The sequence below is a fragment of the Oncorhynchus nerka genome, linkage group LG18, assembly GCF_034236695.1.
Source record: "Oncorhynchus nerka isolate Pitt River linkage group LG18, Oner_Uvic_2.0, whole genome shotgun sequence".
Lineage (NCBI taxonomy): Eukaryota > Metazoa > Chordata > Actinopteri > Salmoniformes > Salmonidae > Oncorhynchus > Oncorhynchus nerka.
Window position 1 is genome coordinate 44,224,437 of NC_088413.1, and position 13,693 is coordinate 44,238,129.

Here is a 13,693-nt window from a genome sequence, read left to right on the forward strand (position 1 = left end):
ATTTAAAATGGTGAGGAAAGCACTTTTAAAGAACAACCAGGCATCCTCTACTGACAGAATGAGGTCAATATCCTTCCAGGATACCTGGGCCAGGTACCCGGGCCAGGATGCAGCAGAGCGTTTCCATTTTACGGCAAAGGATTTACTTGAGCTACTGGCACAAGCAGTACCACCATCTCATGCCCGGGAGCCCGTGGCGCTATGGGATATGTTTTAGTTTGTGTGGATTAAGCAACCCCTCCGCCTTTTCTTTATTGTTCGACCCCTGTACAGTTGGTGGCGGTGATGCACCATAAACACTTGATGCCAACCGCCGTTAAACCCCACAGAAGAAGTCTGCAGGTTTAGCCACAGTAAAGAGGTGTCTCGCTTTCGGGCTAAAAGTTTCTCTAACGTTAGTTATAAAGCTAGCTAGAACAACTTGTCAACATGTTTCGAAGAAAACTGACAGCTTTGGATTACCATAACCCCTCTGGGTTTGACTGTAAAGGTAGCTATAAAACCACGACAAACGAGTTATCTGCTAATGAATGACGTACATTTTCAGAGCTAGCCATGGCCATGCTCAAATATGTTAGTTAGCATCTAACGTTACCTTTTAACTAACAAGCTATTACTCTGTCTAAAACATTTCAATACAGCCACGCCTGTATTATGTATTTAGGCTTTGTTTATATTGGCTGCGTTTATGTCATAAAAAATTATTAACATGTGATTCGTGTTAGGTGGTCAGGTTTTGTACTTTTGTGCATTAGCTCAGGTAACGTTAGCTAATTTAACTAGCTTTTTGGGAGCTTACAAACAGTAGTGCCAAACAGGCAGTGGAGGCCGAGAACCTAACTAGGTTAGGGGTGGCATCGGAAATTGATACAGTATCAATGCCTTGTTTCTTTGTATTGTGACTAGTCGTATGTGAATTTCAGCCGGTTGTATATACAAACTATAATTTCATATTAAAGGAAAATCTACTAACACTGGCACATTTGTGCAGGTCAGTTAGCTTTGCAGAGTGAATCTAGCTATGTGTCACTGATTTAGCTAATATTCTGTTTTGCACAGATGAGACAGAGTTCAGGAATTTCATTGTGTGGCTGGAGGACCAGAAAATCAGGCACTACAAAATTGAAGAACGGGGCAACCTGAGGAATATCCCCAGCTCGGGATGGCCCAAGTCCTTTGAGCAGGTGAGCAGCAAGGCTAGTTACAGTTACTATACTGGAATCAACCCTTGGGTCAGAAAAAGTGTTGTTCATATTACATCCAAGTAACACGACATGGATTGTGTTCAGTAGGGTGCACTGTAAGCAATACATTTTGCAATGTATCTGTGTCCTTTCTTATTGGAGAAGTTTATGTAGTATCTCCATGTGTTATAACATTTTCTCCTTACTGAACCATGGTGGGGCTCTTTTCCCACTTTATCACCATATCAATTATCAATGTGTTCTCTCAACCCCTTCCCTAACTGTTTACATCATGAGCAAAACAATCAAGCCAGTTCAGTTGTCGAATGCTGCAGATTAAAATTCCATGAATAGAACTGACTTAATTAGTTATTCTAAATGTTGGAAAGGCATGTTTGTCCTACGTTAGCCTACATCTATCTGAACATTCCAAAACGTTGTGTCCGTGTTCAACGTGCCCCAAGATCAGTCAGTAGGCCTAAACATGCTTAAATGCTCATAGTAAGCTGATTTACCACGCTCATCACTGGTCTCCATAGCTGTGATACACTCTTCTTCATTGAAGAACCTCCATTGGGGTTGTGAAGTTTACCATCCCTGTTCCCTGACCAGAAAGCGCCCTCTGTCCTCGAATCCTCGTTCCAACTGCCATTTTTGCAGCGCTTGTTTTAGTTTTTCCAGTGCAAAATGTTTTCTACGGTGTGCGCTGATGAATAAACCCCTGGCCCCAAGTGCTCTGAAAAAAAGAGCTACCAGGTAACAGCTAGTAACAGCAACATTCCGATGGATGTGAACCGCTGAAGAAGCGTGTATCACAGCTATGATCTCAGGCACCTGGTATACACGGTACACCTATTCAGGAGGGCACACTGGGGCAAGTTTTCTCCCTACGGAACATGAGCCTGACTCTGTTTCCTATGCAGTATCTTCAAGATGTGAATTGCCCATTCACTGTCGAAGAGAGACAGGAGTCAGTGGACTGGTTGCTGGGTCTAGCCGTTCGGTTGGAATATGGCGACAATGGTACAGTATTTTCTCTCTTTTGCTTTATTCAAAAAAATGTGCCCATTGTTTGTACTTGGGCTACTTGTTGTGGCATATTACTAGTAACTATTGTAGTCCATTGAAGATGACAATACAGTATATTTTCAACCAACCTTTACTTGGAGATACCGTGTAGCAGGGGAACTCAACTCTTACCCAATGAGGTCCGGAGCCTGCTAGTTTTCTGTTCCACCTGTTGTGCCAGGTCTAAATCAGTCCCAACTTCTTTTTTTCTTTTTTTTAAGCAGTGGAACTGGCTTCGAGGTCCGGAGTTGAGTTAGAGGGCTGTACTGTATAGTATTGTTGTGGTGGTGGTCATGCGTCCTTTAGCCACTAGATGGCAGCATTGTCTTAACAGTGGCATCTTGGGCTGCTCTACCATAAGGGATAATCTAGTTGTGGTTCCACCCTCTCTTGCTATACACTGTATTGTCATCGTTCAGGAATGTTAAATATATGTGCTTATACACTACTAAAGCAAGTCTTTGTTGTAAAAACAGTTTGATGGTAGTAGTATGTAGTTATTGGGGGGCATGGACTAAGTGGTCACTGTCTGGATGTTGTGTGTCCTACTGGCTCCCCAGTTGAGAAGTACAAGAATTGCCCGCTAGCCACAGCCACCGAGGCGGCGAAACCCTCGGATCCCCTCATCCATCTGGACAGTGAGCATAACCACTCCTTCCTCTAAATGTCTATCCCCCTCTCCCATTACTTCTCTCCTCTCTCATCCTCTTTACTCCTTTCTCTGTCCCTGATGTTCTGTGATAGAATCGTTTGATTATAGAAACCAGTGAAAAACGTAGTACTAAAGTGGGTTAGCTCAACTGTGTCTGGGCCAGACCACCAGACTTATTAGACACTCTAATGTACTTGTCCTTTTGCCTAGTTGTGCATCAGGGCTTCCCACTCTTTCTATTCTGGTTAGACAGTTTGTGCTGTTCTGTGAAGGCAGTAGTACACAGCGTTGTATGAGATCTTCAGTTTCTTGGCAATTTCTTGCATGGAATAGCCTTCATTTCTCAGAACGAGAATAGACTGATGAATTTCAGAAGAGAATGACTTGTTTCTGGCCATTTTGAGCCTGTAATCGAACTCACAAATGCTGATGCTCCAGATACTCAACTAGTCTGTAGAATGCAGTTGTATTGCTTCTTTAATCAGAACCGTTTTCAATTGTGCTAACATAATTGCAAAAGGGTTTTCTAATGATCAATTAGCCCTTTAAAATTATAAACTTGGATTAGCTAATACAACGTGCCATTGGAACACAGGAGTGATGGTTGCTGATAATTGGCCTATCTAGATATTCCATTCCATTTTTAATGTTGTACAATAGTAATTTACAACATTAACCATGTCTACACTACACTGTGTTTCTGATCAATGTTGTTATTTTAATGGACAAAAAATGTGCTTTTCTTTCAGAAACAAGGACATTTCTAAGTGACCTCAAACCTTTAAACAGTTGTGTGTGTGTGGTACCAGTCAAAAGTTCGAACACCTACTCGTTCAAGAGTTTCTTTATTTTTTATATTTTCTACATTGTATAATAATAGTGAAGACATCAAAACTATGAAATAACACATGGAATCATGTAGTAACCAAAAAAATGTTAAATCAAAATGTTATATTTGAGTGTTGAAAGTAGCCACCCTTTGCCTTGATGACAGCTTTGCACACTCTTGGCATTCTCTCAACCAGCTTCATGGGGTTGTCACCTGGAATCCATTTCAATTAACAGGTGTGCCTTGTTAAAAGTATATTTGTGGAATTTCTTTCCGTAATGCGTTTGAGCCAATCAGTTGTAGGGGTGGTATACAGAAGATAGCCATATTTTGTAAAATACCAAGTCCATATTATGGCTTGAACATCTCAAATAAGCAAAATGGAAACGACAGTCCATTACTTTAAGACATGAAGGTTATGAGGAAACTGGCTCTCATGAGGACCGCCACAGGAAAGGAAGACCCAGAGTTTCCTCTGCTGTAGAGGAAAAGTTAGTTAACTGCACCTCAGATTGCGGCCCAAATAAATTATTCTCAGAGTTCAAGCAACAGACACATCCCAACACCAACTGTGAGACTGCGTGAATCAGGCCTTTATGGTCGAATTGCTAAAAATAAACCACTACTAAAGGACACCAATAGTAAGAAGATTTGCTTGGGCCAAGAAACACGAGCGATGGTCATTAGACCGGTAGAAATCTGTCCTTTGGTCTGATGAGTCCAAATTTGAGATTTTTGGTTCCAACCGCCGTGTCTTTGTGAGATGTAGAGTAGGTGAACGGATGATCTCCGCATGTGTGGTTCCCACCATGAAGCATGGAGGTGATGTGGGTTGCACATTTGGAGAATATTCAGCGGTGGAAACCTTCCGTGGGAATTAATGGAAATATATGCAAATTAAAATTAATACCATTTAAATGTAGATTTTTTTTTTTTGCATTGGATATATTTACCATATCATATGGAGACAGAAACAAACCTTTTTTACCTTGTAATAAGTAGACATAATTGCAAATGATTTAAATCCTTCCAATAGAAAATTGAAAAAACAATTTAGTTATGATTTGAACTTTAATTAAATGAGTTGACTTCACATGGGATGATTTCACAGAACAACAAAAGAAAGGGAATATTGAATGATCCCCAATGAACCATCGCATCTCCCAAAAACGTTTTCAACATACATCTGTAAAATGATAGTCTATAAACTAAAGCTTTGGTTGTCTTCCTCTCAGGCTTCCATGTCTTTTCCCTGGACCTTCTCAATGTCCACCTCCTGAACATTAGACTGAGGCCTCATCTTCACTGTTCCTTTCTAACCTTGTTGAGGATGGCATGTTGTCAGGCTCAAAAGGCCTCAAATTTGCTCGGATGGCCACCAATTTTTCAACCCTTGTATTGGTCAGCATGTTGTGTACTTTGGTGTGGGTGTTCCCAAACAAGCACCAGTTGCTCTCTGAGGTGGCTGATGTTGGTGGGATTTGGAGGATGATGGAGGCAATGGGGGAAAGAGCCTCAGATCCACAAAGTCTCTTCCACCAGGTGGCTGATGAGATATGTTGGTATGACTGCCATATTGCATCTCCATCCCAAAGCCCTTGCTTGGAAGTGTACTTTTCCAGACTGCCAAGAACCTTCATCCAGGTCAAGGTGGCAAGACACTGTAGTGATAACACCATAGGCCTTGTTGATCTCTGCACCAGACAGGATGCTCTTGCCAGCATACTTGAGGTCCAACATGTATGCTGCTGCGTCTATGGGCTTCAGGCATTTCAGAACTGCAGTTTCCTCTGCTTGGAGCAACAGTGAAGTGGGCAGGGCAGTACGGATTTCTTCTCTTACATCCTCAAGCAGAGTCTGAACATCAGACAGGATGGCATTGTCTCCCTCAATCTGTTCAATGGCTACTGCTATAGGTTTCAAGCTGCTTACCACTCTCTCCCAAAATACATAATCCAGGAGGATCCTCTTGATGGGGCTGTCCACATCGGCAGACTGTGATATGGAGACTTCTTCCCCTCCAGGAAACTGTCAAACATAATGACAACACCACCCCAACGGGTGTTGCTGGGCAGCTTCAAGCTTCTTCTCACTTAGCTTGGTGAAGTAGATTGCTGCTATAACTTGATGAACCTTCACATACCTAACCGTTTCCTTGGCTTTCTTGTAGAGTGTATCCATTGTTTTCAATGCCATGATGTCCTTGAGGAGCAGATTCAATGTAGGACTCCTCCACTTTAGACCAAGCAGCTTTCATGTTCGCAGCATTGTCTGTCACCAGTGCAAATACCTTCTGTATTTGGTCATTGATGACTGGTCGCTGACTGCAATGTAGAGACCGGTGTGTCTGTTGTCCCTTGTGTGCTCTTGTAGAATACTGGTTGAAGGGTGGATATGATGTAGTTAATTATTCCTTGCCCATGAACATTCGACCACCCATCAGAATGATTGCAATAGTCTGCTTTCTTTATGATTTGCTTGACCTTCACTTGAACTCTGCATCCAGCAAATAAGTAGATAAAGCATGTCTGGTTGGAGAGGTGTAAGCTGGGCGAAAAACATTCAGAAATCTCTTCCAATACACATTGCCTGTGAGCATCAGAGGTGAACCAGTTGCATACTCAGCTCGAGCAAGACATTCATCAGCATTTATGACTTCGTCCCTCCATTGAGTCACAAAAAAAAATCTGATCCAGGAGGACCATGAGCTGTTGCTATCGATAAGGTGTCTGATTCATCATTTTCACCTCGAATAGAAGTAGAGGAACTTTTGTCAGAGGTTGCTTGTTGTGAGCGCTGAGGGAACTGTATGCACTTGGCCAGATGATTCTGCATCTTTGTTGCATTCTTGACACATGATTATTGGACACAGTATTTGCAAATGTACACAGCTTTTTTTTCTACGGATAGTGCCTGTGGCATTTTCCTATAAAAAAAAAAATAGGGAAAAAAACAAATTAAATTTCATGTACAGATAAATAGTTAAGCAGTTAGATTAACGCTTTTTCAGTTCTGCCCACACATTTTCTATAGGATTGAGGTCAGGGGTTTGTGATGGCCACTCCAATAGCTTGACTTTGTTGTCCTTAAGCAGTTTTGCCACAACTTTGGAGGTATGCTTGGGTCATTTTCCATTTGGAAGACCCAACTTCATGACTGATTTCTTGAAATGTTGCTTCAATATATCCACACATTTTTCCTTGCTAATGATGCCATCTATTTTGTGAAGTGCACCAGTCTCTCCTGCAGCAAAGCACCCCCACAACATGATGCTGCCACCCCTGTGCTTCATGGTTGGGATGGAGTTCTTCGGCTTGCAAGCCTCTCCCATTTTCCTCCAAAACATGACGATGGTCATTATGGCCAAACAGTTCTATTTTTGTTTCGTCAGACCAGAGGACATTTCTCCAAAAAGTAACATCTATGTCCCCATGTGCAGTTGCAAACCGTAGTCTGGCTTTTTTATGGCGGTTTGGAGCAGGGGCTTCTTCCTTGCTGAGCTGCCTTTCAGGTTATGTCGATATAGGACTAGTTTTATAGAGTTTATAGGTACTTTTGTACCTGTTTCCTCCAGCACCTTCACAAGGTCCTTTGCTGTTGTTCTGGGATTGATTTGCACTTTTCGCACCAAAATACGTTCATTTCTAGGAGACGGAACGCGTCTCCTTCCTGAGCGGTATGACGGCTGCGTGGTCCCATGGTGTTTAGACTTGCATACTATTGTTTGTACAGTTGAACGTGGTACCTTCAGGCATTTGGAAATTGCTCCCAAGGATGAACCAGACTTGTGGAGGTCTACAATTTTGTTTCTGAGGGTTTGGATGATTGATTTTCCCATGATGTCAAGCAAAAAGTCACTGAGTTTGAAGGTAGTCCTTGAAATACATCCACGGGTACACCTCCAATTGACTCAAATTATGTCAATCAGAAGCCTCTAAAGCCATGACTTAATTTTCTGTAATTTTCCAAGCTGTTTAAAGGCCCAGTCAACTTGGTGTATGTGACCCACTGGAATTGTGATTAAGTGAAACAATCTGTCTTTGTAAACAGTTGTTGGGAAAATGACTTGTCATGCACAAAGTAGATGTCCTAACCGACTTGCCAAAACTATAGTTTGTTAACAAGAAATTTGTGGAGTGGTTGAAAAACGAGTTTTAATGACTCCAACCTAAGTGTATGTAAACTTCCAACTTCAACTGTAGTCCTTGGCTCAGACAGTGTAGTAGTGTGGGCTCAATAGCGTCTCATTAGTGTGCAAGATCTTGAGAATCAGCTGTACATGTGATGGAAGAAGGTGCTTTGCTGGTGACACTCAGTGATTTATTTAGAATTCAAGGCTCACTTAACCAGCATGGCTACCACAGCATTCTGTGCCATCCCATCTGGTTTTCACTTAGCGGGACTATCATTTTGTTTTTCAACGGGACAATGACCCGACATACCTTATTTCGTAGTTTTGATGTCTACAATGTAGAAATAAGTTCAAATAAAAACCCTTGAATGAGTATGTGTATTCAAACGTTTGACGTGTGTGTTTAATAACTTATACAGTACATCACAAAAGTGAGTACACCCCTCACATTTTTGTAAATATTTGAGTATATATTTTCATGTGACAACACTGAAGAAATGACACTTGTGTAAATTTGCTGTCCCCTCAATAACTCAACACACAGCCATTAATGTCTAAACCGCTGGCAACAAAAGTGAGTACACCCCTAAGTGAAAATGTCCAAATTGGGCCTAATAAGCCATTTTCCATCCCCGGTGTCATGTGACTCGTTAGTGTTGTTAAGGTCTCAGGTGTGAATGGGGAGCAGGTGTGTTAAATTTGGTGTCATCGCTCTCATACTGACTGGTCACTGGAAGCTCAACATGGAACCTCATGGCAAAGAACTCTCTGAGGATCTGAAAAAAATAATTGTTGCTCTACATAAAGATGGCCTGGGCTATAAGAAGATTGCCAAGACCCTGAAACTGAGCTACAGCACAGTGGCCAAGACCATACAGAGGTTTAACTGGACAGGTTCCACTCAGAACAGGCCTCGCCATGGTCGACCAAAGAAGTTGAGTGCACGTGCTCAGCGTCATGTCCAGAGGTTGTCTTTGGGAAATAGACGTATGAGTGCTGCCAGCATTGCTGCAGAGGTTGAAGGGCCGGGGGGGCAGCCTGTCAGTGCTCAGACCATACACCGTACACTGCATCAAATTGGTCTGCATGGCTGTCGTCCCAGAAGGAAGCCTCTTCTAAAGATGATGCACAAGAAAGCCCGCAAACAGTTTGCTGAAGACAAACAGACTAAGAACATGGATTACTGGAACCATGTCCTGTGGTCTGATGAGACCAAGATAAACCTATTTGGTTCAGATGGTGTCAAGCGTGTGTGGCGGCAACCAGGTGAGGAGTACAAAGACAAGTGTGTCTTGCCTACAGTCAAGCATGGTGGTGGGAGTGTCATGGTCTGGGGCTGCATGAGTGCTGCCGGCACTGGGGAGCTACAGTTCATTGAGGGAACCATGAATTATTACTTCCGGCGCCGACATAGATGGCCGCCTCGCTTCGCGTTCCTAGGAAACTATGCAGTTTTTTGTTTTTTTACGTGTTCTTTCTTACATTTAGTACCCCAGGTCATCTTAGGTTTCATTACATACAGTCGAGAATAACTACTGAACATAAGAGCAGCGTCAACTCACAATCAGTACGACCAAGAATATGACTTTCGCGAAGCGGATCCTGTGTTCTGCCTTTCACCCAGGACAACGGAATGGATCCCAGCCGGCGACCCCAAAAAACGACTTCGTAAAAGGGGGAAACGGAGCGGTCTTCTGGTCAGACTCCGGAGACGGGCACATCGTGCACCACTCCCTAGCATTCTTCTCGCTAATGTCCAGTCTCTTGACAACAAGGTTGATGAAATCCGAGCAAGGGTAGCATTCCAGAGGGACATCAGAGGCTGTAACGTTCTTTGCTTCACGGAAACATGGCTCACTGGAGAGACTCTATCGGAATCGGTGCTGCCAGCTGGTTTCTCCACGCATCGTGCCGACAGAAACAAACATCTTTCTGGTAAGAAGAGGGGCGGGGGCGTATGCTTCATGGTTAACGTGACGTGGTGTGATCACAACAACATACAGGTAATCAAGTCCTTCTGTTCACCCGATTTAGAATTCCTCACAATCAAATGTCGACCGCATTCTCTACCAAGAGAATTCTCTTCGATTATAATCACAGCCGTATATATTCCCCCCCAAGCAGACACATCGATGGCTCTGAACTAACTTTATTTGACTCTTTGCAAACTGGAATCCATTTATCCGGAGGCTGCATTCATTGTATCTGGGGATTTTAACAAGGCTAATCTGAAAACAAGACTCGCTAAATTTTATCAGCATATCGATTGCGCAACCAGGGCTGGAAAAACCTTGGATCACTGCTATTCTAACTTCCGCGACGCATATAAGGCCCTGCCCCGCCCTCCTTTGGGAAAGCTGACCACGACTCCATTTTGTTGATCCCTGCCTACAAACTAAAACAAGAAGCTCCCGCGCTGAGGTCTGTTCAACGCTGGTCCGACCAATCTGATTCCACACTCCAAGACTGCTTCCATCACGTGGACTGGGATATGTTTCGTATTGCGTCAGACAACAACATTGGCGAATACGCCGATTCGGTGAGCGAGTTCATTAGAACGTGCGTTGAAGATGTCGTTCCCATAGCAACGATTAAAACATTCCCAAAACAGAAACCGTGGATTGATGGCAGCATTCGCGTGAAACTGAAAGCCTGAACCACTGCTTTTAATCAGGGCAAGGTGACCGGAAACATGACCGAATACAAACAGTGTAACTCTTCCCTCCGCAAGGCAATCAAACAAGCTAAGCGTCAGTATAGAGACAAAGTAGAATCTCAATTCAACGGCTCAGACACGAGGTATGTGGCAGGGTCTACAGTCAATCACGGATTACAAAAAGAAAACCAGCCCAGTCACGGACCAGGATGTCTTGCTACCAGGCAGACTAAATAACTTTTTTGCCCGCTTTGAGGACAATACAGTGCCACTGACACGGCCTGCAACGAAAACATGCGGACTCTCCTTCACTGCAGCCGACGTGAGGAAAACATTTAAACGTGTCAACCCTCACAAGGCTGCAGGCCCAGACGGCATCCCCAGCCGCGCCCTCAGAGCATGCGCAGACCAGCTGGCTGGTGTGTTTACGGACATATTCAATCAATCCCTATCCCAGTCTGTTGTTCCCACATGCTTCAAGAGGGCCACCATTGTTCCTGTTCCCAAGAAAGCTAAGGTAACTGAGCTAAACGACTACCGCCCCCTCACTTCCGTCATCATGAAGTGCTTTGAAAGACTAGTCCAAGGACCATATCACCTCCACCCTACCTGACACCCTAGACCCACTCCAATTTGCTTACCGTCCAAATAGGTCCACAGACGATGCAATCTCAACCACACTGCACACTGCCCTAACCCATCTGGACAAGAGGAATACCTATGTGAGAATGCTGTTCATCGACTACAGCTCGGCATATAACACCATAGTGCCCTCCAAGCTCGTCATCAAGCTCGAGACCCTGGGTCTCGACCCCGCCCTGTGCAACTGGGTACTGGACTTCCTGACGGGCCGCCCCCAGGTGGTGAGGGTAGGCAACAACATTTCCACCCCACTGATCCTCAACACTGGGGCCCCACAATGGTGCGTTCTGAGCCTTCTCCTGTACTCCCTGTTCACCCACGACTGCGTGGCCACGCACGCCTCCAACTCAATCATCAAGTTTGCGGACGACACAACAGTGGTAGGCTTGATTACCAACAACGACGAGACGGCCTACAGGGAGGAGGTGAGGGCCCTCGGAGTGTGGTGTCAGGAAAATAACCTCACACTCAACGTCAACAAAACTAAGGAGATGATTGTGGACTTCAGGAAACAGCAGAGGGAACACCCCCCTATCCACATCGATGGAACAGTAGTGGAGGGTAGTACGTTTTAAGTTCCTCGGCGTACACATCACAGACTAACTAAATTGGTCCACCCACACAGACAGCATCGTGAAAAAGCCAAGCAGCGCCTCTTCAACCTCAGGAGGCTGAAGAAATTCGGCTTGTCACCAAAAGCACTCAAACTTCTAAAGATGCACAATCAAGAGCATCCTGTCGGGCTGTATCACCGCCTGGTACGGCACCTGCTCCGCCAACAACCGTAAGGCTCTCCAGAGGGTAGTGAGGTCTGCACAACGCATCACCGGGGGCAAACTACCTACCCTCCAGGACACCTACACCACCCGATGTCACAGGAAGGCCATAAAGATCATCAAGGACAACAACCACCCGAGCCACTGCCTGTTCACCCCGCTATCATCCAGAAGGCAAGGTCAGTACAGGTGCATCAAAGCTGGGACCGAGCGACTGAAAAACAGCTTCTATCTCAAGGCCATCAGACTGTTAAACAGCCACCACTAACATTGAGTGGCTGCTGCCAACACACTGACTCAACTCCAGCCACTTTAATGATGGGAAATTATGTAAAGTATATCACTAGTCACTTTCAACAATGCTACCTAATATAATGTTTACATACCCTACATTATTCATCTCATATGTATATGTATATACTGTACTCTATCATCTACTGCATCTTTATGTAATACATGTATCACTAGCCACTGTAACTATGCCACTTTGTTTACATACTCGTCTCATATGTATATACTGCACTCAATACCATCTACTGTATCTTGCCTATGCCGCTCTGTACCATCACTCACTCATATCTTTATGTACATATTCTTATCCCCTTACACTTGTGTCTATAAGGTAGTAGTTTTGGTATTGTTAGCTAGATTACTTGTTGGTTATTACTGCATTGTCGGAACTAGAAGTACAAGCATTTCGCTACACTCGCATTAACATCTGCTAACCATGTGTATGTGACAAATAAAATGTGATTTGATTTGAATGCCAACATGTACTGTGCCATACTGAAGCAGAGCATGATCCCCTCCCTTCGGAGACTGGGCCGCAGGGCAGTATTCCAACATGATAACGACCCCAAACACACCTCCAAGACGACCACTGCCTTGCTAAAGAAGCTGAGGGTAAAGGTGATGGACTGGCCAAGCAGGTCTCCAGACCTAAACCCTATTGAGCATCTGTGGGGCATCCTCAAAAGGATAGGTGGAGTGCAAGGTCTCTAACATCCACCAGCTCCGTGATGTTGTCATGGAGGAGTGGAAGAGGACTCCAGTGGCAACATGTGAAGCTCTGGTGAACTCTATGCCCAAGAGGGTTAAGGCAGTGCTGGAAAATGGTGGCCACACAAAATATTGACACTTTGGGCCCAATTTGGACATTTTCACTTAGGGGTGTACTCACTTTTGTTGCCAGCGGTTTAGACATTAACCTCTTAAGTCGACCCTCTACTTTTTTGAACATTCTGTTAAAAATCGCGCAACATTTCAGCGCCCTGCTACTCATGCCAGGAATAGTATATGCATATGATTAGTATGTGTGGATAGAAAACACTCAGACGTTTATAAAACTGGTTAAATCACGGCTGTGGCTTTAACAGAACGTGAGTTCCATCGAAAAGCGCAGGAAAACCTGATCACTGAAACTGGAAATAAATATCCTTGCGCTACTTCCAGCAATTGTTCAAAGTGAACCGAATTACATAAGACCGAGGTTTCAGCACCTACAGCTTCCACACGTTGTCTAGAGTCTTGTCATTTGATTCAGCTTTGATTCTTGGTTGAACCGAATCAAGGGAACCACTTCCCTCCGGTCTCCGCCCAGATATTTTGGTCGAGCTCTCTCTGGACATTTTTTTCCAGACGACAGCTAAAGATTTTACATCGCCTCCTGATGAATTTTATCGCTTATTAACGTGTACTAATACCTAAAGTTGCATTACAAAAGTATTTCGAAGTGTTTTGTGAAAGTTTATCGT

General features: G+C 44.0%; 1 protein-coding gene across 5 annotated transcripts in view; it reads left to right on the forward strand.

Annotated features, from left to right (window-relative positions):
- Nucleotides 1-309: 309 nt before the first annotated feature.
- LOC115145875 (RNA transcription, translation and transport factor protein-like) overlaps nucleotides 310-13,693 on the forward strand; it is a 33,396-nt gene continuing 20,012 nt past the window's right edge. For 2 of the 5 annotated variants that reach the window (XM_065004117.1, XM_065004119.1), the window contains exons 1-4: nucleotides 310-490; nucleotides 1,060-1,184; nucleotides 2,108-2,205; nucleotides 2,802-2,890. In XM_065004117.1, coding sequence (XP_064860189.1) covers nucleotides 430-490; nucleotides 1,060-1,184; nucleotides 2,108-2,205; nucleotides 2,802-2,890 — 373 coding nt within the window. In that variant the 5' untranslated portion in view covers nucleotides 310-429. Of the gene's footprint in view, nucleotides 491-1,059; nucleotides 1,185-2,107; nucleotides 2,208-2,801; nucleotides 2,891-13,693 lie in introns of all 5 variants that reach the window. The other 3 variants (XM_029687474.2, XM_029687476.2, XM_065004118.1) reach the window with 3 other exon arrangements.